At 42.9% G+C, this 24,887-nt stretch overlaps 11 protein-coding genes across 11 annotated transcripts; 4 read left to right on the top strand and 7 right to left on the bottom strand.

The window, feature by feature from the left end:
• Positions 1-488: 488 nt before the first annotated feature.
• On the top strand, positions 489-1,337 carry EAF01_011566 (uncharacterized protein; the record flags this gene model as incomplete). Its single annotated transcript, XM_038919824.1, has 2 exons — positions 489-1,009; positions 1,076-1,337. The coding sequence occupies 2 exons, from the start codon at positions 489-491 to the stop codon at positions 1,335-1,337; spliced, it is 783 nt and encodes a 260-aa protein (XP_038764757.1).
• Positions 1,338-2,134: 797 nt separating this feature from the next.
• Positions 2,135-3,313, bottom strand: EAF01_011565 (uncharacterized protein; the record flags this gene model as incomplete). The annotated part of the gene is made up of 2 exons (XM_038919823.1): positions 2,135-3,081; positions 3,148-3,313. 2 exons carry the CDS (start codon positions 3,311-3,313, stop codon positions 2,135-2,137), a joined length of 1,113 nt encoding a protein of 370 aa, XP_038764756.1.
• A 936-nt stretch (positions 3,314-4,249) lies between these two features.
• Positions 4,250-4,838, bottom strand: EAF01_011564 (uncharacterized protein; the record flags this gene model as incomplete). Its single annotated transcript, XM_038919822.1, has 2 exons — positions 4,250-4,572; positions 4,637-4,838. 2 exons carry the CDS (start codon positions 4,836-4,838, stop codon positions 4,250-4,252), a joined length of 525 nt encoding a protein of 174 aa, XP_038764755.1.
• Positions 4,839-6,241: 1,403 nt separating this feature from the next.
• On the bottom strand, positions 6,242-6,836 carry EAF01_011563 (uncharacterized protein; the record flags this gene model as incomplete). The annotated part of the gene is given in 2 exon segments (XM_038919821.1): positions 6,242-6,432; positions 6,443-6,836. The coding sequence occupies 2 exon segments, from the start codon at positions 6,834-6,836 to the stop codon at positions 6,242-6,244; spliced, it is 585 nt and encodes a 194-aa protein (XP_038764754.1).
• Positions 6,837-6,916: 80 nt separating this feature from the next.
• On the bottom strand, positions 6,917-8,130 carry EAF01_011562 (uncharacterized protein; the record flags this gene model as incomplete). The annotated part of the gene is made up of 3 exons (XM_038919820.1): positions 6,917-7,403; positions 7,457-7,637; positions 7,695-8,130. 3 exons carry the CDS (start codon positions 8,128-8,130, stop codon positions 6,917-6,919), a joined length of 1,104 nt encoding a protein of 367 aa, XP_038764753.1.
• A 397-nt stretch (positions 8,131-8,527) lies between these two features.
• Positions 8,528-9,454, bottom strand: EAF01_011561 (uncharacterized protein; the record flags this gene model as incomplete). The annotated part of the gene is made up of 1 exon (XM_038919819.1): positions 8,528-9,454. One exon carries the CDS (start codon positions 9,452-9,454, stop codon positions 8,528-8,530), a length of 927 nt encoding a protein of 308 aa, XP_038764752.1.
• A 654-nt stretch (positions 9,455-10,108) lies between these two features.
• EAF01_011560 (uncharacterized protein) lies at positions 10,109-10,738 on the bottom strand (the record flags this gene model as incomplete). Its single annotated transcript, XM_038919818.1, has 1 exon — positions 10,109-10,738. One exon carries the CDS (start codon positions 10,736-10,738, stop codon positions 10,109-10,111), a length of 630 nt encoding a protein of 209 aa, XP_038764751.1.
• Positions 10,739-12,217: 1,479 nt separating this feature from the next.
• EAF01_011559 (uncharacterized protein) lies at positions 12,218-13,159 on the top strand (the record flags this gene model as incomplete). Its single annotated transcript, XM_038919817.1, has 1 exon — positions 12,218-13,159. The coding sequence occupies one exon, from the start codon at positions 12,218-12,220 to the stop codon at positions 13,157-13,159; it is 942 nt and encodes a 313-aa protein (XP_038764750.1).
• A 729-nt stretch (positions 13,160-13,888) lies between these two features.
• EAF01_011558 (uncharacterized protein) lies at positions 13,889-16,205 on the top strand (the record flags this gene model as incomplete). Its single annotated transcript, XM_038919816.1, has 4 exons — positions 13,889-13,971; positions 14,029-14,838; positions 14,898-15,163; positions 15,223-16,205. The coding sequence occupies 4 exons, from the start codon at positions 13,889-13,891 to the stop codon at positions 16,203-16,205; spliced, it is 2,142 nt and encodes a 713-aa protein (XP_038764749.1).
• An 815-nt stretch (positions 16,206-17,020) lies between these two features.
• EAF01_011557 (uncharacterized protein) lies at positions 17,021-18,632 on the bottom strand (the record flags this gene model as incomplete). Its single annotated transcript, XM_038919815.1, has 3 exons — positions 17,021-17,998; positions 18,055-18,243; positions 18,297-18,632. 3 exons carry the CDS (start codon positions 18,630-18,632, stop codon positions 17,021-17,023), a joined length of 1,503 nt encoding a protein of 500 aa, XP_038764748.1.
• A 3,371-nt stretch (positions 18,633-22,003) lies between these two features.
• EAF01_011556 (uncharacterized protein) lies at positions 22,004-23,933 on the top strand (the record flags this gene model as incomplete). Its single annotated transcript, XM_038919814.1, has 4 exons — positions 22,004-22,172; positions 22,232-22,648; positions 22,698-22,786; positions 22,839-23,933. The coding sequence occupies 4 exons, from the start codon at positions 22,004-22,006 to the stop codon at positions 23,931-23,933; spliced, it is 1,770 nt and encodes a 589-aa protein (XP_038764747.1).
• Positions 23,934-24,887: the final 954 nt, after the last annotated feature.

The raw sequence follows: 24,887 nt of genomic DNA, 5'->3' as shown, positions 1-24,887 counted from the left end.
TCAATCTTTTTATACGTCAATTGGAATTGATCATAATGAAAAAATACAGTCTAATTTCCTATATTTTGTGTTTATTAGACGCTACAAAATTCTCTTGAATAGAACTAACAAGTTCCTTCTGCCATAAATTTTCTCTCGGTATATGTATCAATCTTCACCGTTTACCTAGGTAGTTCTCCAGTTCTTTGATACAGCTCGGCTGGCTTTTGAATTTAGCCGAACCCGACACCATTCCTGTTCATCTTCAAGAACGTTCATCTTGGACTGCGCAATAACTATACTACTCATTAATCTGTACAGCTTTCTTCATTACTTGGTTTGATTTGAAATTCATCCAAATCTTCATAAATGCTTAATTGTACCGTTTCCTCAGCAAAACTAGAAACCAGCCTTTCGATCTCTCTTTCTTCTTAACCTGCACAAGCAATAACGCGACCACTTACATTGGGTCTCTCAATACAAGAAAGAGAACGCGCTCGTCCTTAGCAATGGCCATGCCACAAAGTTCCATCAAGATCGGCATCCATGCTCCAATGATCGATTATCCAGACACAGGCGAAAATTTGACTACAACAACGGCAGCAGCTACACCCTACAGCAAACAGCTCCTACTACCTGAGATCATTCTCCGGATCATCGAAGTTCTGTTAGAAGCCGAAGGTGAGAAATTGAATCGACCTACAATACTCTGCCTCGGTCTTACCGCACGTCTATACTGGGACTTCCTCAAAACACACTATCCGATGCAACAGAGATCAGCTACCTCATCATGTTTCCCAACTTCCTTGGAACAACCTTTCCTCGATAGATACGGCATGAGACGACTCGCAAAGTCACTGGAGACATGGATTGGACCTGACTATCGCCAGGTCTCGGAACTCTTTCTCAATGAGACGATTGGCTGCCAGATCATCTTCTTACGCCGCAAGGTTTACGGAGATTTATCTGAAGACGGTTCCATCCAACCCAGTGAAAAGAAACTCGCAGAGAGACTTCGACATTGGAAATAGTTCCCATTTAAAAATTGGCCATCAAACGCGTCTTTTCATTCTCCGATACTTAAGACATTGTCAAGTCCCTACGGAATGGGGATGCAATGGTATCCCACAGCGGCCCGAGAATTACTCAATATAATCGTCAGCTGTGAGAAATATCAACAAAACAGTGTCGCAATTATTGGCCGGCACCCGGAATACATTTCGAATGGGTTTTATCTTTCGCATCTTGATAGTGTATTGTGGAAATGGGTACGCAGGAGGGACAAAAAAGATTCAGCAGAGTTGAAGAAGCTTAAGGAACAAGTGAGACAATCAGATCATATGCTTAGAAGGCTATGAAACTAGAAGTCACTGCATGTAATGAGGGTTACTGGCCATGAGGCGTACATGGGGATCATGGATGCCAAAACTGCATATTGTGTAGTGATAAGCATCATATTCGAAGGAGGAGCTGAAAATTCTTTGTTTTTTGGTTTGATTTCATGGATCAGTTCTTGAATTCTGATCAATGAGCTGGCTAGTTACATTCAATTCTTGAAGTGTTTCTTCTTCAACCTTCAATAACTTGCTGTGCTACCTTCATGTTTCTACACGCCATCGGAACTAATTCAGGGAATAAGGTAGGGTCTTCCATTCCATCGATTATGTTACATATCAAAAGCTCCAACAGGACAGGCTAGCAGGGAGATCAACTGTAATTATTACTTTCTCACAATAAAATGATGTTATTGTTCAGCTACGTACATTGCTAAGTTTATAAACTATGTGCTATGACTGATAATATAGACAAAATAGGCTCGGAATAATAAAGAAGTACAATCACATACAAGCTCTTGGACCAAACTAGTCGAACGTGCTTCTGCTATCAGCATTGTAAGCAGGCATCTGCAGTGTGCTGTTTTACTTCCAGATAGACCTCATATAACTGGCCATGCTAAAGGCGTCTTTTAGCATTGAAGCATCAGGAAAAGATTATGAGACTGTATTAGATTGAATTGCACTTTGTCAAGTTGCTGATGATACATGAGCTGAGTCGACTCCTGATAGCACCTTACTTCCAAACTGCCTGTATGTAAGACTCTTAAGAGAATGGTGGAATAATAAGCCGTACTCTTCTTCCTCCAAACTTCATATCTCTAATCCAACGGACCCCAAGACTCCTCAATATCTCTCTCAAAGTTTTTCAACACTTCTTTCATCGAAGTCCCTTTCGGAAAACAGATAGCCCTGTAAATCCAACCCTGGCCATCATAATGCAACAACCATTTGAGGATATTGTGACCCGGTATCATCTGAATAATCTCCTCCTTGCTCTCGCCCTCTTGAATATAACAACCCCTATGTAAATTATCACAACCATTATAAGTCCAATTTGGCTTCCTCGAATATGGCAGATCGTATTGACCGGGCTCAGTACATACAAACTTTTTTCGCAAAGGTTTACCACCAAACTCTTCTCCTTCAAAATGAACCCATGCTCTCAAACTACTGTGCAAGTATTCCTGCCAGAAATGGTGACGAGCAGGATACTCTGGCAATTCTCGACTCTCAAACCAGGAACTGATTTGGTTTCCGCCTCCTTTCTCCCAATTCTGAATAATGTAAAGCAACAAGTACTTAGCCATCTCCTCATACCAGGCCATTCCCTTTCTAGTTGGATTCGGAACGTGGAGATCATTGTAGAATGCAGATCTGGAGGGTAACCACCTCAACGGAGCTATGAGAGTATCATAATCTTTGAACCTCTGGCACAAAGCTCGTTCCTTTGCGTCTGTGTCACCGTAGATCTTTCGGGATAGAAACATGGTGTTGTTTTGTAATAAGAGGGCCGAGTCGATTGTGTCAATAGTTTTTGAGCGCATCATTCGGTATTGATCGCCCATCCAGTTCTTGATAAGTGGAGCTAGCTCTAGCTTTTCCTCTCTGGTAAGACGAATTCCATATCGATAGCGAAATTTGGCAACATATTTATAGTAGATTCGGGCCGACAGACCAATACACCAGATTGTTGGCATATCGTATTCCTTGTAGAGGATATCGAGGATTTTCTCAACCATCTCAGGTGGCATAATTCGCTTTTTGTCTGTAAGAAGATTGTATATTATTAGTCACTTGAGAGTAGACGGACGGAGATGGGAGTCTGTCTTACCGTATTCAGAAGAAGGGGCCAGATCCATATCAGTAGTTATCACAAGATTCTTGCCAGCGTCTACTGACATGGTTGTTTCACTGTGGTGGTTCATATCTCCAACGTTATGGGCGGCTACCGCGTCTTGTTCAGATGTCGCGATGACCGTCTGATCGCAGATGTCCATGGTGGAATGATTCATTTCTGGAGGAGCTTGGCTGAATAAAGTGATGTAGAATTCTAACTTTGTATTTCAAAATTTTCAGGTGATTTGAGAAAAGTTGAAGAGGTTATCTGGTTGCTAGGACACAAATATGTGGAGAACAAGTCACTCGGTTATTAGATCTCACAATGATGGAGGAACTTCTTAATACGAAAAAGTTGCATTCTTGAGAACTATACTAAACGCTGACGAAATACTGGAAGACCCCTTCCAACTACTCGTGATAATTCCCGAGCTAGACAAGCCAAAGTGTGCTCGAGTTAGTCACTGCTATGAGTTTCCCAAAATGAGATGCCCCAGGACTCATTGATATCTCTCTCGATGGCCTTCAACATCTCTTGCGTTGTCGCGCCCTCTCGATGACATATTGCGCGATGGAAACTATCCCGACCATTGTAAGTCCATTCAAGGGGTTTCTCCCGACGGTCATAAGCAGTTGTTACTTGGCGGCCCTCAATTGCCACAAGGAAGTCACTGCCATCCCCCTTGCCTTGAAACTCTGATGGTCTTCTGTGGTACACCTAATCTCGCAAACTGCTGTGCATGTACTCTAACCAGAATTGTCGCCGCGCTTCGCACAAGCCCAGGGGGTGATACGGTGAAGTATGCACTATCTTTCCAGGGTCGAACCAACCGCCAATGTCGTTGTGGCTTTCTTCATTCCATTCACCCATGATGTAATCATGAATGATGAAGTTTGCCATGTCTTCGTACCAGTCGACTTTATTGCGCAGTGGAGGTGGAAAGTATGGAGTGTAAGGAACAAAATTATACCTGAACGGCATTGTCATGTTATAATAGTCCATGTGTCGTTGTGGCAAGACAAATTCTTGTTCCCATGAATCGCCATATGCTGCACGGGAGAGAAACAGAACGTTTGGTGTCTCCATGTATTCTGAATCACGCGAAGTTAAACACAGGGCTGTGATAGTTTTCGGAGACGCAGTTCTGTAATTGCTTCCAACCCAGTTTTTCAAGAGGAGCGAGCTCTAATCTCTGATCCAGATCAAGGTTCCATATCGAGGTACGACCTCTGAAATAGCAGCCTTCTTCTGACTCGTCTCCTCCTTGTTTTAGATGCTCTAATCTTCTGTGGATTACTACATAGTCGTAACAAACTTTCGCTGCTAGAGCGACACAGATGATGGTTGGGAGATCATCTTCGAAATCGAGATAGTCGATGATTTGAAACATTATCTCAGGTATAACGCTTTTTGTTCCAACTACGACACAATCTTTTGTTAGCCAAACGTAAACAAATAGTTAACGATCAAAGGGATACGGTACTTTGTTGAGATCCAGAAATTAAAGTTGTGGAAACAGTCTCTGTATCTGGTAGAGATGTTTCCAAGGCTATCTTGGTGGCATACTCTTCGGTGTTCTGTTGTTCAGGTTCTGGGGTGTTTCTTTCATCCGAAGTATCGATTGTGAGCAGATTGATTCCTTGTGAGATGGAATCAAGGTGATGTGCTTCTGGATTGCTGTCCATTATGTAAAATGTAAAAAGTCTGAAGGTTCTGTTATGACGAGCTGGATGTTTGGAATGCGTTGTAAGGAGTTTCGAAGTAGTGAGAAAGTTGTAGGTTGTGAGTGTTTTCGAAGTTGAGAGGAAGTAGCAAGCTGCAAGTCGTAAGATACAAGTGGTAAGTCCCAATTGGTAAGTCGTAGTAAGTAGTAAGATACAAGTTGTAAGTTGTAAGTTGCCCCAGTCCACTGTATCAAGTTCACTATGCCAATCTAAGCGAATCCGGAATCCGAACCAGAAACATTACCCGAACTTCTATATACACTAGCTTGACTTAGCCTAACATATCACATCACACAATGAAACATTCATTCCAAACCTATCATTCATTAGAATAGCAAGGAATAGAATTATTTAATGTGACTAGGTAGAGTTTGGACCTAATTATATAAGGATTAGGAACTAATAACCCTATCATTCATTACAACAGCCATGAAATAGAATTCTTGAATTTCACTGGAGTTCGGACCTCATCATCATACCAAGATTAATTAAGGACCAATAACCCTTTAGGTAATTACTCCCTTTCAATAAGTTTCAGAATTACCCATAATACTGTAACAGACTAGGTATCCATAGCTAATTTAGCATTCTGGTGTCCCTAAACGAATCAGCAAATGAGCAAGTCAATCACCCAGAACATTGAATAACAAACTTGAATACCCAGGTATCAAAACTTCCAGAGAAACGAAACTAACTGACTCTCAGGTTTTATAAGTTCTATATCAGATGAATAAAGGAACTTCAATTTTAATGAGTGATGAGAAGTGGCTGTGTTTTTTTTTTAAAGACACTGTATGACAATGTTGATTTGTAAATTCATTATATAATTTAATCTCAAGTAGGTAGTGTCATAATTCTTGGATTTTCAGTCAGTGAATCATATACAAGTGACTATCTTCGAAAAAATGAAATATATCTAGAGACGCCGAATTTTCTGTGCCCCTTTATTCCTTTGGTCTTTTAAGTATTGGCAATTACCGAGAATATGAGCCCATTATATACAAGCAGGTAGACAAACAAATCAGAATTGCTTGCTCATGCCAGCTCAACATACACACAATCATACTCAAAGTGAAGACTCTTTTCAAGATGAGTTAGACAAACAAAAACTAGATTTGTACTCATATCTAGATATTTTGAAATGTTGTTTTGGCTAGCAACAGATAAACCCTCTGCAACACACCTAACTCCGCAAACACCATGCTAAGATCTCGCTCTAGTTTCTAGTAAATCTATCAAACTCCCTGAATCTCTTGCATAATGGCGATCCTAAATTCCACCATCAAGAAAAATATCCGTTGACCCCCAATGAAACCCAACGCTTATGCTTATAATATCTTTCAAACAACATCCGAAACCAAAAATTAGAAAAGCTGGCTACCAAGATGCTCCCCATTCCCATCGCTCTCTTCTAGTACAGAAGTCTTAATATTATCAACAATAGTGGTACGGCAAGGCTCAAAAGCTCTTACACCTTCCAAAAGTAAATGCGTATTCACATCTTGGACGTCGACTACTTCTCGGCAACCGTGAGTTGTATGTCCTAGGTTCAATCCTGTATGTACCTAAGCCAAAAGAATACGCTGCTTGCTGGAAGTGCAGAGAGAGAGCTGCCTCACTAGATGTAAAACGGAGACATCCAATCGCTGCATTCGAGGCACTTTTTGCATCGCCACCAGCGTGTCGGGAAGCTAGGTACGCCAGATGTTCGGATAGATCATAATCAGAAAGATACCTTTCGAGCGCAAACGACTGTGGAAATCCTGATTTCGCATTTTGAATTCTGGATCGATTTGATGTAATCCCAAAAGGCTTGAAATTCGGTTCGATCATCCAAGTCAGTTGTTCTTCAGACAACCTTCTACACTCCCAGAATTCGAAAATTAGCCACAATAATCGTTGATCTTCAAACTCTTGGTGGCTAGGGCAATCTGGCTTTCTTTTATAGGAATGCCCCATTGCCCTATATATTCGGTGACGCGTATATTCCGAGAAATCCTCTTGCAATAGTTGTCCTGGTCCAAAAGTTTGTTTGTTGTTCAAAAAACGATTCGACAGATCAAAAATGTAGTTGCCACTGTCTCCCCAGGAGATCGTGTCAAAGATGTGAGAAGACTTTCATCTTCATACTCCTCGGGGCGTTGATGCAATGGAACAGAGTAGGACGTCTTGAATACTCTGCGAATCTTCCATTCCTTGGCAGGGACATGGGGACAGAGCTTGGACTGATGGTTAAATGTTATTTTAGATAGCAGACGGTTTAAAGAGTCAGCTGCTCTTCGGTGTTGAGATTTCAGATGGTCTCTAAAGTGGTGCATTCGATCGAGAGCCTGATGGTTTCTTAAACTATCTTCTCTGATGCAAGGCTCATCAAATTCAGTACAATGTTTCCATGGAGATTCAAAGCAATGCTTTCTGTCTTTTTTGGCGTGCACTTTTCGCCATTGTCGAAGCAATTTGGAAGATTGCCAACGCTCTCTTGAACGGCTTGGATGCGTAGAAGAATGAAAATACTCTCGAAGACTTCTATTTCTGCATTAGTATTAATTAAAGATGCCCCAGAATACATAGTAACATACCTCTGTGAATTAAGTGTGACTTGCGAAGGTTCCCTCTCGATTCCCATGATTGCCAGACTTATTCTGTGATACGACCCATCCTCTCTTCGCACGTACGCGTCATTGATTGTCTCAGGGGCCGTAGTAGATTCCGTGAGATGATACTTAAGTATAGTGGCGATTCCAACTATGTGGGTGGTACCTGACTCATCGTTAAGCGATAATTGACAATGATGAGCGCTGAGAATAATCCACTTACTCGTTTTATACGTCTCCACGCCTTGAAAGGCTGTCGACAGAGTGTTTGTTGGCTCGGGGCTTAAAGCCTTTTCACTAATAGAATATGAGTCGCTGATGAATTCGTTGTCATCGGCGTCATGACCAGGATTGTTTCGTTTCATCCCGTGTTGATTTTTCCGAGCGCGGTTGATGTGGCTCGTAAGTGAGTTCGAGCAACGTTCCTCAGAATCAATATTATACTGACCCCATCCCCCTTCATTATTATTCCAGTCCAAGTAGCCATTATTTGATAGGTCAAAAGAGCCACTGCTGTCACTGCTAGTCGTGGAGTAAGTGCTTTGCGTAGCTTCATATGTAGGATACCTTCCTCTGCCATTTTGGTGCAAGTTATCGTCATCATCATCGTCATCATCATCATCATCGCCGTCTCTGGGAGATAAGCCGGGCTCATCCATGGTTTTTCGTCGGGGATTGTGCAATAAGAGATTCCAATCTGAGATTTCGGCACCTTTTTTGAAATGCTCGGCAACATGATGCTTTCTCTCTTCCCAATCTTTGAAGTAGTATGTACAGAAGCCACAGTAACTTGGCCATTTTGTTGTTTGATTATATGTCCAGGCTGCAGAGGTTGTGTCAAGGCCAGGAAGATGATGAACGTCGACTAGATGAGCTTGGAAGTGGTCCGTCTTTGCTCCTGTGAACGTCTTGCCCTTTCTTCTTGCTTCCGATACAATTCAATCTATGACTGTGCACTTCCTCAATTGTCGAGAGTGCTAAAGAGCAGTAAGTGCAGCAAGGATTTAAATCTTCGTCTGATTGTGGTTCGGCGCAGAGCATACACATATAACGCTTCTATAGCCAATGTTTCTCGGATTCTTCGTGTCGAATCCAATCTGACTTTCTGCTTGTAACATATGGACATCGCTCGCTTCCACGTCCGTATGTACAGGAATAAGTAGGCGATGAAGGCTGAGCTGGTCTAGGTGTTTCTTCGTCCGGATGAAGTTCTGGGTTCCGAATACCGGATGGTGCAGTGTCCTGCCTTCCAAGGTGAACATTCCGCTCATCAAACAGAGAGCTCGAGACGTCCGGTTGTGGCATGTCAGAAAGTGATCCATATGCTGAATCCAATTCCAAATTTGATGATTCTGACATTGAGGAAGAATCTGATGCATTATCTGAACAAATGGCCTCATCTATGAGCTTCTCCAACTGGAGAAACAAGAACTCGGAGTTTTGTCTGAAGTATCTGGACGATTTAGAATAAGGTTGTAAAGCTTCCTTTGCCTTCTCAAGCGGAGGAAATGCTTGAAACAGATGAACTTTCCGTTCTCTGGCTCTTTTCCTGATAACAGAGGCACTAGCGCCCCCTGAAAACTTTTTGGTTTTGCCTATGCGAGCAGATTCTTTAACTCGATCTATAGCACCTGATAAGTGGGTATCTGTGGTGGGTGTGCAGGCATTGGATCTAGACTTCGCTTTCTTATTAAAGCTCGATAACTGGTTGAGAGGCGGTTGAGTAGGGGTAATTGCTTGATATGAGTCTTGACCCGGTTCAAGTTGAGTAGCATGAAGACCATGTACGAAATAAGGAGTAAACCATGTGCTTGACTCGATCGGATCATTCAAAAATGGGATATTAGGTGCATCCTGCATCAAATCATCCATAACGTTTGAAGATACGTGCGATACACCCAAGGATTCAGGGTGGGACGACCAAGACCCCGCAATCCGTGATAAGGCTGTCGGGAATGTCTGCTCCGCCGAAGGTAAAGTCATTGTGAAGGTTGTAATTATTGAGTTTCAGTACGATAAATGAAATTAAATCAATGGGTCGGGGAATGAGTCAAATATTGTACACATAAAGATGGATTAAACTGGACAATAAATGGTATTATGATGGTGGTAACTCAGAGGGCACACGGAACAACGAGGGCGCAAGAGCACCCAGGCACGAGGGCGTGCATGATGACTGCGGACGACAAGGCGGACGAGGAGGATAAACCAATCATGTAGTTACGATCTACCAAAGGAATGATTGGGTAGTAATGGTGGCTTTCCATTCGTATGAGTATATTAACAAATTTTCAATCCTGAGGATAATGATGATGAGTAGTGAGCAAGGTGTTAATGTTGATTCATGATGTCTAATCTCTAGTGAGTAGATGCAATAGTTGGAAGCACCAAAACATGAGCACTGAAGAGATTCTTAGGTATGGATATAATGCAATTCCTGACATTACCCGTGCAAAACTATGCTAAAGACAATGCGATGCTATGCTATGCTATAAAAGAAAAAAAGTCCAAAGACAAAGATGCAGACGGGTATATGCTCAATAAAATCCAACCTTGCGGTATACCTGTATCCAGACTCCAAGCAATGCAAAGTATGAGATGCAATTTGTTTCACGCCACGACAAAACACAACGCAATTCAAAGTGCCCAGTGAACCTTCTTCTTCGGCTTTGAACTCTCCACAGCCTGGCTGAGAACCACCGAGGGCATCTTTCCGCCTTCCCTCGCTTCCTCTTCGTCTTCACTCTCCTCCTTGATAGACCTCAGGTCAGGACTAGGTTCGCGCCATGAGTGAGGTCTCCGCAAAGGTAAGCTTCGTGTTTGGCCTCGACCACGGCCTTGTGGAGGCGTTGGCCGTGCCTTCGCTCGACCTCGGCTGGTCGTAAAATCGGACATCGAGATTCCGAGTCCTTTGAGCTGTTGATCCATTCGGTGTGAAGCCCGTGATTCCCTTCCATTCCCATGCACTTCTGTAAAGTCCTTCAAGCTAAGAGGCATGGGAAATCCAAATAAAACATCCTCCTCATCATCTAATGGCGCCCGCTGTAAGGAGGACGGAGAAATCTCCCGGACTTCAGATTTGCCTTCGTTATCAGACATGATACCGGCAGAGAGGTCATCGATATCGTCATCCGTGATCTCGTCTGGCGATGTGAGGAAATAGGAGAATGGGTCTTCATCAATCGCATCAATGTCTGCGTTGTTTTCGCGGAGATGAATAATGGTTGGAGGCCAGGAGTCCCGGCGCTGGAGCTCATTGAAAGGCATTGTGTGTAGTTTGAGTGATGTGTAGGAGATTAACGCCCTCAATAGATCCGGCTCAAGGCCGGTCTATGTACTTGTGGCGAATGCGGGGAACTTGGTGATTTGAATTCGAAAAGTATTCGAATGTGGCGATTCCTGCGATTATAAAGGGCAGGAATGGGTACAGAAATCAAGGACGTATTCGGAAGGACATGTTCACTTTATAGTCAGTCATGCAAAATCTCAAGAGGAACTAGTCATTCTTTTTCGTATTGCGCCTTGTTAGATAAGGGCATGTGGGAATATGTGAATCATCTTTTAGTGAGACATCACACCCACACCACCAAATTCTCCTCCAATATCAGATAGGCAGTATTAAAAATGTGTGAAGCGCATTAAAACCTTGGAAATAGCATTAAAAGGGTAATTAAGAATGCAAAGACGGAAAGAAAACCATTCAAGTGTGACTCCATAATGATTTAGCTTCGCGCAAAGGGCGTCTCGTTGGATGATGCTCGTGATTGTTTGGTCAATCAGCACTGTAAGCCTGTTGTCACTTTGTCCGGTGACTAAAATCGGATTGTGAAGCCACAGGCACATTCATGGTTCAATGAGCACTTTGAATGGCCAAAAAGAAGTATCCGGACTATCCGCATTCTCGTTCTAATGCAGGTGTAAATGATCAAGTGTCGATCACCGTGGCCGTAAGTGTCGATAAAATCTGCACGGTGATGATTAGATTTTGAGAGGGCATTCGCATTCGTATCGTTACGACGAAGTGGTTGGGTGATGAGATGATGAGGTGATGAGGTGATGAGGTTGGGAAGGTTGGCAAAGTTGTGATTCGGGAGTGCAGATATGTACCAGTCAGTGTTCAGTGTCAGTGCCCCTCCCGCACTAAACTTTGATTGATGTTAGTCATGTGATGTTGTAAATGCTGGATTTCTGCTCTCTTATTTGCCCATCCACACATTGTTGCATATCGCGTTTCTACAAATAATAAAGTGATTACGTATCCCCAGAATAGCCCCCTTCATTGTCATTAAGATCGGATGATATCACCCATCACTCAAATGCTTTCTGTACCGTCTGACAAATATGTAACCTTCCTCTGCCTTGGTACCTACCTACAGCTATCTACAGCTAGTTATAGTTATACTGAATTCCTCATATGCCTCTACGCATGGCGACGTGCAAAATTCCATCCGGTCATTTGATGCTGATGTCTTTTTAAGAACTAACCTATATCAACAGTTCTATCATGACATAACCTGGTTCTTGTAGCTTCAATTCTTCAATTCTTCTCATATTCTTTGGGGATTACCCCTGGACTCCTACACACAAATACATTTATCGTGGGTTGTTAGGTTAGACGAAAAACACGATTACTCAACCGTCACATCGCTAGGTTGACCTTGATCAGACGTTGACAGCAAACGATTGTGGATTCAATCATTGATTCCTAAAATACATTAACCTCTCACTCCACTTCATTGTAGCGAGATGACCCGCGAGAAGAGTTTATTTGACTCCGGAGGAGAGAGGTTTGTCGTCTCCACTCCTCCCGATGATAAGAAGTCGATCTCGATTCCCATTCGAGTTCTTACTCACAACATTCGTTATGCCACGGAATCTCCATTCAAAGGGGAGGAACTGTGGTCGGTTCGATGTCCTCGATTGTGCTCCGAACTAGTGTTTAATTCCACTATTCCTGAGACCTTTATCTGTCTACAAGAGGTTCTCCACTCTCAACTTATCGACATTCACGATGCCTTGAATGAAGGTCCTGGAAGTCAGTGGTCTCGTCTTGGAGTTGGGAGAGATGATGGCAAAGAAGCTGGAGAATACTCTCCCATCTTTTATCGCCCAGCGGTGTGGCATCTTGTTCTCTACAAAACATTCTGGCTCAGCGAAACTCCAGAGAAGCCTAGCTTTGGATGGGATGCTGGTTCTATCAGAATACTTACTATAGGTATATTTATGCATCGCAGGACAAACGAGATTGTTATTATCATGAGTACTCACTTGGATAACGCTGGTCCTATCTCTCGACAAAAGAGTGCTGAAATTATTTTGGAGAAGGCCATTCATTACAAAAGTATTTATACTCCCGCTGCACTACTACTCGCTGGAGATTTCAACAGTCCTCCAGACGATGGAGCCTATAAGGCAATGACATCGTCAACTTCGGGTGTGGCAGACGTTCGAGATCTTGTCCCTGTGAAAAAAAGGCACGGGAATGAAATGACATTTACATCATTTGGATATGTGGACAATACACCAACTCGGATCGATTTTATCTTCTCTGCAAAGGACACACCAGTCAGTTATAAAACCTACGCGGTGCTGAGCAATCGTTATGATGATGGAGTATATCTTTCAGACCATAGAGCAGTTGTGGCTGACATTGAGGTATCTACGACTCAACCTGCAGGTGGGCAATGAAGTTGTGATAGTGACCCGACTACTTCTGCTGTTGACTCGCCATATTGTTGCAAGGTATTTGAGAAACCCGAAAGACTCATCATCAAATCGAGTCATTCTCCAGGCACCCAAATACTTTAATGGCTCTGGTTGCCTATGATAGTATGTTTTATGTCGGCCATAAGAAACGATGCTCTTAGAGGTGGAAGGGGGACAACGAAAGGAACGGTTTCTTTTGATTGTTAAACCTTAAAACATCCACGAGTAAAGGAGTAAAGGGGGGTACTTATCATGATATATTATTCGACGACGCATAGTCTCATCATTGATTTGTTCATGAATGTGTGTAAAAGCCACAACAGCTATTTTCGTAACCAATTTCCTACCCAATTTCCATTTTCAATGATTAAAGACATCCAACAAAATTAACTTATCAATGTCTACGAGAGTACAACTTCTTCGAAAGCTTCCCGATGCTCTCATCATACTCCTGCATTTACGTTTTTATGTGAGACGATGCGATTTACCTGCTATTTTTATTTTTATTGTTATTTTTATTTTTATCTTTATTCATATTTCCGTATATCCGGAGGTTATAAGCCACAGGGTTTCCCCACCGTGATCTGACCGATCATCATTTGTCTCGTCTACGAGCAACAATCCAGCATCGCGATAATGGGCTTGAAGATCAATATTAAACATTAGACGTCAAGCATCAAATGTACCTTGGCACTCATCAATAGTTGTGCAATGAGAAATGCACGTGCTTGCGAAGCTTGCAGAGCAAGTAAAAATCGATGCGTCTTTGCCGATGACAGTACAATATGTCAGAGGTAATCCCGATGTTTAATCCATTGTCCTCCTAGGTTGCCATTACTAATTGTAGATAGATGCGACCAAGCCAAACGTCGATGTGTGGTTCGAGAGAAAGCCAGACCAAGGCGTGCTCGTCGTATTGTATGTCCAGAGAGTAGTACAAAGTTAGATGATACCGGTAGCCCAGTATCATCCGCCCCCTCGCTTTCCGTGGATAACCCCTCAAAAGATGGAGGGTTTTCTCTAGATCTTCCCACAACCGTATATCACGATCCAGCAAAAGACACCGATATTCTACAAAATCATCACAAACGCGTCTTTAAAGACGATAAGTCACAGTCGCCTCCTCCATTGAAGGATGCACTACCCGTACCATTAAAATATATCTCCGGTCGCAAACTCACCTTATCCCAAGCGACGCACCTCCTTAACTCCTATATTCCCAAACTTCCATTCTTCCCTTTCGTCACTCTCCCCGCAAACCCCACTATTCGAACCCTGTCCCAACAATCTCCTTTTCTTCTTTTGGCCATCCTCACCACCGCCGCTACTCCACATCCATACCTCCATCATCAACTAGACCAAGAGTTCCGTCGTGTTTTAAGTCTCAAATTAATCGTCGAGTCGCAAAAGTCCCTCGACTATCTTCTCGGTCTTCTGGTATACATAGCTTGGTATCCCGTGCATACCAAACCACAATACAATCCATGTTTTACGTACATGAATCTTGCCAATTCCTTGTCTTTAGACCTGGGACTTGATCAAGCAGAGCCTCAGAGTGCTCTTTTTCGAGAATTTGATCTGAATGGTCTTGTGGATAACGATGGTGCGTGGACGATGGAGGCTAGAAATGCTTACATGGGATGTTATGTTTTGGGTTCTCAGTTCGTGACGTCTCTTTTGGATATGACCCTCTGTCTAGATACTGACTTACAGTAAAAAGTCTTTCCAAGGGATTCAATAAACCACAAACGATGTCCTACGAGAATCTTCTTCCCAGCAATCCAAATTGCTTCGTTCCATCACATACAACCACACCAGCAACAGCTATGGTGATACTTGAGCGTGTGGCAGATCGTATCAATGATGCATGGACCGCAAAGAACTATCCGCAAATGGATGTTTTCAGCACCGAATTATACGTTCAATTATTCACCTCTGAACTAGACACCTGGAAACGAAATGTACCAGAATCTATGAGTTCTTCACGTGAGCTCCTCTAAACCTCCCAGAGATTGCATAAAAAAGGCAAGGCTAATAAACCCCAGCACTCCTCGCCCTCTATCACAAACACACCCACTTCTCAATATACACCCACTCACTCCGTCTTCTCCGTCGTCCATACCGCCCTTTCATCCCCGGCACCACAGAAAGCATTCCCTCCCCCTCACACCTCAACACCTGTCTCCGTCTCGGCTCCTCCTACTTCCAACATCTCCTCTCACTCCCCACCTCAGACTACGCCCATTTCAATCTAATCCACTGGTCCCAACTCGTACACTCCCTTGTCGGGCTCGTACGCCTCACATTCGTGCTCGCACACGTGGAAAACTGGTCTGCGGAGACGACGCGCGAGAAAGTGGGGTTGAGTATGTATCTCGAAGCATTATGTTTTAGACTTAGTAGTCTTTCTTCCAATTCTCAGATTCCCTCTGCAGCAGATGCAGATATAGAATCTTCTGAAACTGGGACGAGGAAATCGGGAAGCAGTAAAGCAAAGAAAAAACACTATGATAGATATTTCGTCATGCATGGGATGTTAACTACACTTAAGAAAACGTGGGAGGAGAGAGTCGAAGCGATAGTTCCGAAAGTGGGAGTGATTTCGAGGGGAAAATGTCCGATGTTTGATCCGGAGATGGCGCCTTTGTTGGAGAATCCAAATATGGATTTTGATGTTGGGGATATGGAGGCTTGGAATGATGGGTTTGGGGAGGGGGTGGGGGGGTGGGATGCGGGGGTGGAGGATATTGGGATGGGTGCTACTTCTACTAGTGCCAGTGTTAAGACATATGGATATGGAGAGATGGGTTTACAGCCGCTTAATACTCATACTCCCACCGGAATTCCAATATCAGACGCGGAAATAGACCGACAACGAGCAGCAAACACAACATATCACGACCTATGGGCCACAATGACAAATTCCTGGTCCGAACAATCTCCTGGATGGCCGTTGCCGATGATTCCTGAGAATCCTGGTACTAGTAATCATGAAGCGATTTTCGGGTATCAAGTTGATGAGGGTTAGGGATGGGGATAGAAAAGGGAGGGACGATATCATGATAATGAAAGGATGTACGGGACCTTTGGGGTGGGGAAATTGTGAAATCTATGGAGTTTTTACTGTGATTTTTTTAATGTTGTTTTGGAAAGGAATATGAAGGTACATTGATAAATCTTGGGATAGAAGTAGTCGAATAATCGATTCCAGTATCTACTCCCTCTCCCCTTCACCTTCGTCACAGGCTGTCAAGTTCTAGGTCATCAAAAATAAATATAAATAAAGAAATCATTGAGTTTCCCTTCCCAACTCACCCCAAAAATGCATACCGTTGCCTCAAGTCACAAACAAACAAACAAACAACAAATTCAACCCTCCCTTTCATCCTCGTCTCTCTCCTCTCCTCCTTCTCTCCTCTGTCCCCCACCGCAACATCACCACATCATATCACACTAGCTCCTCACGCCCCTCCAACATTCCCAGAAAACCACAGATCTTAGTTTTTACGCCAAGGCCAGGGGGGGATGTAAATAGGAGGTGTCTAGTTTCTTTTGAGTTGCCGAAGGAAGATTTTAATCGCTGTATGGATACGATATGTTCGATGTGAAGGATACTCTTGAATACGCAAATTCAAATTTAAATAACAACTTTGTTTAAAGGGATATGGATCGGAATTCATTCAAAGATGTTTATCGTAGAAGTTTTCGACATTTGATATCACTTTCACGTTTTACTCTGACAAAGTGCAACCGGTTGTGATACTAACATATATTTGATTCAAGTGTCCACTACCAAACTAAATAATTACAAACCGTTGACCACTTCCTTTCATCAAACATCCATCAGTTTTCCTTTGAATTCCTATGTCTCTCTCTATCTCTCTTAATAGATTCCTTCACTACACTCCTCTCCAACAAAGGGGTGCTAGTCCCACCTTCCTCATCCTCCACCAATCTGAAATCCCATTTTGGTGGCGCTTCATTAATACCCGGATATAAATCAACCGGCAAATAATCTCCTACATCAAATTTGAAATGATTTCTCTCCTTCACATCTGTTTCATATATCTTATTGATTTGCTCCATTGCCTTCTTGGCTATCGATCTCGCTTTCTCCTCGGCAACTGTACGGCGGTGAACTTCGAGTATGAGGCCGTCATAAGAGGAAAGATAGTTTTCATAGAAAAGTCGCATACCCTCCAATTCATTCATTTGTTCATTTATGTGTACCTTAGTATCCTCCCACCTAGCTCTGAAATCATGACCCGCGAGGATATATCTTGGGAGTCGCTGATATACACTCTCTAGAGTTTTGTATACGCTCGCAGTATGTTTGAATTGTTCGATGAGAAGTGAAACATAGTCAAGGATGGCATCATGTTTGGCCTCCATTTCATTTTGACGATCGTGAAGTTCCATAACCACATCTTCAACTTCTGCGGCATCTTTTTCGAGTATAGAAAACATTTCTTGGCGCTCATGTTCAGTGAGGGGTGCTTCATTTATGTCATCGTGAGAATTGGTCATCACACCAGAGACGGATACCGGTTCGGCGCCTGGTGGTGGATTGGAAGCCGCATTCCGAACAGCAGCGTATCCTCCCTCTGTATGTCGGATGGCATTCAAGCATAGGTCGAAATGACTTGAAAGTGACGAGAGCAAGGAAGCCATTTCTTGCGCGTGCCCTTCTAGTGTATATAAATGATTTGGTATTGGGGAACGAGACGAAGGCCTTCCTTTGCCATTCTTGAACCCTGATTTTAAGCTGCGTATATCGCTGTCAAAAGAAAGTATTGATGTACCGAACGCTGCTTCCGCTTCCTAGAATCGAAAGTTAACAATGCAAATGCCCGAATAGCTTTGAAAGGTTTTATTACCTTTGACTCATCGATCAATTCCTTTAAGCCATCTCGCATTTTCTCCACGCCTTGCTCATCAACAAAGTCCAATAAATTTCTAGGTTCCTCGCCCGCCGGTCGAAAAGCCGCATCCACCATTGTCGATCGTAGCAGATTCATCGTAGATACAAGTCGAGCATCTGCGGCATCGAGATTTTGCAGGACATTCTGCGTATATTGTGATCAATCCCGCACATCACTGCTTTGGTTCAATGACTTACACTGAAATCTTCCTGTCCATCATTATACACAAACTCTACAGTTTTCCTTACCTTCAACAAGGTTTTCATCTGCTCATTGATACCACTTTGTAAAAACCTAGTTTTAGCTTGTAATATGGCACTCTCCTCCAATGCATTCTTCGCCGAGGTGACTATTTCGTTGGCACGCCATACTGTACTAATAGAGGAGAGAGACCGCTTAGAAGCAAGAAGATGCGATACCAAGGTTTCGAGAGGAATCTCTAGCCCCTGATTCGTATGAGCTGGAGGTGGCGGATTCACAGTAGATATTGAGGTATGACTTTGGCTTCCCGGTGCAGTGGGTGAAGATGCCATGGTTAGATTACAAACACACAACGTTGTGGTAGATGTTAAATGTTGGTCGGCAGGATAAAGAGCGGCAATAATGATGTTTTACAATGGAAATTTGGATATCAATAGATGCTTTGAGCTCGTGACAGCCAAATATAATGTATTATTTATTGATTTAATAGAATATCTATATCGTACGGCAGAGGTATCTGAAAGGTGGTGGTTGGTAAATAGAATGTTGTAATCTTGCAATGATACTCGAGTAAACATCTTGAGGATATCAATTGATGATGCTGAATTGACTTGCAGTCAAGTGCAGTTCTCGGCATGACCCGGCGCTAAAAGGAGCTATGATCCCTCACCACAACTGATTCTGCCCTGGACCTTGAGTAGCATTCATTCACCTCAGCGCATATTCAAATAGCATGAACTTCAATCAATTGAGACAGACACCTTGGATTCAATATCACAAACCGTCCAAGTTGTATATTGAATATCGAGTTTGCAAACCTCAGGAGATAACATCATAAGAGTCAATCGATCGATGTTCGTTTTTAAAGAGAGAAGAAGAACTGAACTACTTCGCATTTGATACTTACTTCTAGCCCAATTCCTTCACCTTAACATCCTCCAGGAATTTTTTCAATTGATACTTCGTTTGTGTGTAACTTGGTGAGAACTATGCCGACTGAACTCATGTGCAATTGGTATCGATTTCATACGAGTGTTCCTCTCACGGCTCAAGTGAACAAGTCTAGAATATCAAAATTATAGGCAAGATTCCAGGCACGAGTCCAGGGGAAAGCATGCGAAGAGAAGTTCTACCGCAGGACAGACAAAGCATTATGGAATGAAAAACAAGAAGGAGCTGAGTCCGATAAGTTTCAACTGCGTCAGTGAGGACGAATCTCAAAGCTGAAAGTAATCTCCCGTGGAGCTCTCTGCTCGATTCCGCATGCAAGCACTAGGTAGCCAAGCATACCATACTCGAGAGTACAAAACAAGTCCATATTGAAGTTATGGCCAGGTTTTTACTGAAGATACACGTGATATCTATCACCTTTGGTAAATCGTTGTATAGAAGCACAGCGAGGAGGCTTGCAGCTTTAAATCAAACATCAACACAATTTGCACAAAGGCTCGAGACGGGGTTTTGAGTCAAGCAACCAATCACGAGTCTTGATCTGCCTCCCTAGAATTTCAATCTCTGCCAAAAGAAAAACACACGACGTTAGCACACCCTATCTAGATGCTCACAGAGATTATTGATGTTTCCATATCTAGGCAACGTCGAGGCTCAATTGTGCTTGGGTATTCACGAAACTAACAAGGATCACATTCGAAAAGGTCTTAGTACTGTCAAATACGGGCAAGTTCATCGTGCGGGATCTTCACCAATTCAAAAACATATTCTCAGCTGATTTATATATAGAACTTGGGGCTGATTTTCTTCTTTTCAGAATCCATTATTCCATCCCTCGAAGAAATAGCAATGCGAAGATATACGAAGCAGACACTTTATCTGGACATAGCCAGTCGTGATACATTCATTTCAGGGGCAGGATTTACGGGAACCAGATATACAAGCACAAAACGCATACCTAAGTATCATATCACGCAGGTAGGCAATACAGTGACTGGTCTTCAGCAAACGTGGCAATCATCGAACCCGCGATTTTACTTACCCAAACACGAGGAACAAGGTAAATTAAGAAACTTCAATTTGGGGAATGTCAACCGAAGAATGTGATTTGTCCCTTTCAAATTGTCACGAAACCACTACATCGGCCATGAAAATTCCCTACGCCGAGGATCTTCCCTTCGGCTTCAACCTGGAAGTCGATTCCGCTCCATTATCCTTGGATTCTCGCTCGTGGTTCCTGCAAACCACAACTCCTTTATGTCGGCAGTGGCCCGAAGTCGAAATCAATCCCATTTTCCTAAAAAACATTGGTCTCACAAAGATGATTTCTTTTTTTCCTTCGGGATATCAGTTATCTATTTCCGATGTTTCTACAGACAGATAGGTTTGTGGCTAGTATATTGGATGTCAATCCTAATTCAATTTAAAGTCTCACTATCATATTTTCGCGACTTCGTTTGGTGAAGAATACTCGGAGGGATCGCAGAGCCCAGCCGCTAAATTGGTGTTTAAATCCACTGAACTACCAATTGTCATTAATATACATCTCGATAGCTCTAGTTAGTCTGACTTGGAGAGCTACTGGTACGAGCAGTTGGGTGCATGGTTTTCGAAAATATCTCTTATTTCTCTCTAATTTCCGAGATGCATTACGGGATGGATGTAATTTCACGTGTTCTGGCTGCCTTTGCGAATAAACATAGTCAAACCCTTGAGTTGGGTTTCTGAGTTCCTCAGTGAACACCGCACGACCTCAAGACCATGACGGAAAGGTGATCAAGCTCTACTTTCTCAATTTGGAATACTTTATTACAAGCCTAATTATTCGTTCTATGGCTTTTCGGGGTCGAACTCTGATTTTTTTCTGTAGGAACCACGATCAATCGTTAAAGCTTATCAGTATCTACCGAGCATCTAGTATCATTCTGGGGTAAGGATTTGAATTCCTACTAGATACTGGTATTGCCAAGCATTCTGGGTAACTCTTGACAGACTCCATGACAGCCAAAGACGTAAGTCTCAAGCCAATGATTGACATGTTTGAATCCACAAAAATGTCAAGACGTGGGTTCAAATGACCCATGAACATCAAACAGACTTGCTCCATCAACTCGATCGTCTGCAACGACTTTTAGTGCTCTTCCTTCCCCTGGTAACCTTGATGTACATGCGATCCGCAGGGGAATTAATCGGTGAAGCACGAAACTGATGCCCTACATCTGCTTGAAAGGCTTGATGACCATTATACTGTGCACTTTATTGGCATGAAGACTCGAAACTTTGGTCTTCTCCCGTATAGACTATTCGCACGGCATAGTACGAAGCAATTTACGTTGTGGATTATATGTGGAACTCAGTACTGATACTTCCACATCAACTTCATACATTCTTGATGTGCCGTCAAGTTTATATCTACAGCTTCATTCATGCTTGGATGATTCTATGCCATGTCTACCTGGAGATCAATGCATGCAATTGAGCATCCTGCAAGCCTATCCGATCCATCCAGGCATGGCGTGAAACCCATGCCGCAAGATGCAAGTGTTGCTGATCAAACTAGTAGCCTTTCAATACTTTACTAGCTTTTTTGGTATCTTACTCGACTGAGTATTGAAGTACTTCTATATAAATCAATACCTCCTGTACATATCCGTCTCATATTCTACATCAACATTCACATCAACATCAGATCATCGCCATTGAAGGTTCCCTCTTTAATACCTTTTGGTCTTGATTCTTACATTCTTTCAACATGCGGGGTCTAGCTTCTCTCGCCACTCTCCTTTTTGGGTCACTCATTTCTGCTCAAAACAATCATCTGACCTTGCCAATAAATTTCTTGAAAACCAGCAATCCTGTCACTCCCCTTCCTCAAGGATTTCCATGGGGTAACAGGACTGCTAACAACTCCAATCCTTATAGTGAGTTGATTACCGGCCCAGATTCATGGAATTATGACTGACCATTGATCGTACAACAGCTGATGCACCACACACCGGTGTGATTAGAAGATATGATTTCACGATACAAAGAGGCCAAGCATCGCCAGATGGTTATCAAAGGAATGTGATACTAGTAAATGGGGTCTTCCCCGGCCCTCTCATCGAGGCCAATTGGGGAGACAAGATTGAAGTCACTGTTCACAATGAGATCAGAGGTCCCGAAGAAGGCACAGCACTCCATTGGCATGGTCTCCTGCAAAAGGAAAGTCAATGGTTTGATGGTGTTCCTGGAGTTCAACAGTGTCCGATCCCACCTGGAGGAACTTTCACATATTCGTTCTTGGCCGATCTTTACGGGACAAGTTGGTGGCACTCTCATTACTCTGCTCAGTACAATGCTGGTATATTTGGTCCCATGATCATTCATGGTCCCCCAACCGTTCCATATGATAACGGTAAGTAAACGACCCGAGGATTGACCGAATTGTGCTAATTTTTGACAAGACTTGGGACCAATACTCTTGAACGATTGGTACCACCCAGATTACTATTCTCTGGTTGAGGATTCTATGTCGACTGACCCCAACAGAGTTGTAAGTGGTTTTTAAATTCACAGTTACAAGAATATGTACTAACAACCATTAGTTTGTAAGCTCCGATAGTAATCTCATCCAAGGGAAAGGGTTCTTCGATTGCTCTGCAAAAGCTGCCGGTGATAACGCTACCTGCAATGACGATAACTACATGCCACCTACTTTCAAGCTCACAGCTGGAGCGAAGCACAGACTTAGGCTCATCAACGCCGGCACTGAAGGGATGCAGAAGTTCGCAATCGATGGACACAACATGACTGTCATTGCCAATGATTTCGTCCCTATCATCCCATACACAACTCAAGTTGTAACTTTGGGAGTTGGCCAGCGTACCGATGTCATCGTCGAAGGTCTCCCAACTGAAACGTCAGGATCATACTGGATGCGATCAACAATTGCTGGATGTTCACTTTTCAAGAACCCTGAAGCCAAGGCACTCGTTTACTATGGTCTCGAACCTAATGTAAATTCTACCACTACTGCCTCCACTATATTCACTGACTCTGTCGCCAATGTCTGCGCAAATGACCCTCTTAACGAAACGACTCCTTGGTACCCGATCACACCTGATCCAAATCCACCCACAACGGAACAAATCGATATTGGATTCGGAAAAAATGCTTCTGGAAACTGGCTTTGGTCGATGAACAATTCTTCCTTCCATGCAAATTATAACGAGCCAATTCTTCTTCTATCTAATCAGGGTAACAACTCATACCCAGATAGTCCCGAATGGAACGTCTACAACTTCGGGGACAACAGTTCCATCCGTATCTACATTACCAACCCCACCACCGTCTCTCATCCAATGCATCTTCACGGCCACAACATGTTCGTGCTGAATGAAGGAGTCGGAGCCTGGGATGGGCAAACAGTTGTTCGACCATCTAACCCGCAGCGTCGTGATGTTCAAACCCTTCAAGCTGGTGGCTATATGGTACTACAAATCACGGCTGACAACCCTGGTGTCTGGCCTCTGCATTGCCACATTGCATTCCATGTAGGCAGTGGATTGTACGTCAGTGTCTTGGAAAGACCCGCAGATATTGCGAAGTTAAGAATTCCAAGTATCATGGCCCAGACTTGCAGAGATTGGGCGGCATTCACGAATACGACGGTGGTGGATCAGATCGATTCAGGATTGTAGCCTGAGGATGCACATGGATTGTTCCATTTCATCTATGGCTTAATCGACTTGACATCTTCTCGCTTGATGATGAATTTGTTCTCATTTATTCATTCGTTTCGAGTTGAGATTTTAATAATTTGCTTAGGGATGGCATCACTTTCCTTGAGTCGGAATTAATAGAGTAATGATAATTGTGGCAGCAGGTGTATACATGACGAGCGGCACAGTTTGTTTTGTGCAGTACAAGCCTTTCATTCGTATGTTCGTTTATCGGGGGGTATACTGTGGGCTAGGGCTTAGAGGGGAATTAGGGTTTTCAGGGAGGTTTCGGATTTATATGAATAACTAATGCAATATGAGTTTCCTTTATTTCAGATATTTGTCTGTACTGTGCTTGTTTATTGAATTATGAGTGTTTCATCATGGGAAGTTGCATTGTGAGATTGTTACGTATGATTTGGATCTGATAATCGAGGGTCTTCTTTATGGTTAGTGAAGGGGATCGCTCGTAGTCTTATACATATCTGACTCAGTAGTTCCTACAATATGCGAAAAATGATTTATTGGTGCGCAGTATAGGGAAAATAAAGAATTTGGAAAGGCATGGGCTTTATCCGGTGATGTTCTGGACACTACAAGACACTATTTTATCAAATAACAAGCTGGATAACCGTTGATTCAATATAACAACTTTCAATCATGACACCATCAGGCCATCACAAAACTATATCAAAGCAGACCTAGATTTCCGTTCCGTCAAAAACCTACTAAGTCCTTACCGCTTGCATCGGGGGCTACATCATCAAGACAATGCGATTTAGATTTCAGCATCACAGACCAAATCAAATTACTTTTGTGCTTTACATAACCAATTTTTGGGGGGGAAGCATCGTGCTTAGGGGCTTAGTGAATTCGCATTCCCATATGATCCATTTTCAACTTTTTATATCATACATCCTCCTGTATCATACC

The sequence above is a fragment of the Botrytis porri genome, assembly GCF_014898465.1.
Source record: "Botrytis porri strain MUCL 3234 chromosome Unknown BPOR_022, whole genome shotgun sequence".
Taxonomy (NCBI): domain Eukaryota; kingdom Fungi; phylum Ascomycota; class Leotiomycetes; order Helotiales; family Sclerotiniaceae; genus Botrytis; species Botrytis porri.
This window is presented reverse-complemented; position numbering and strand designations above follow the sequence as displayed.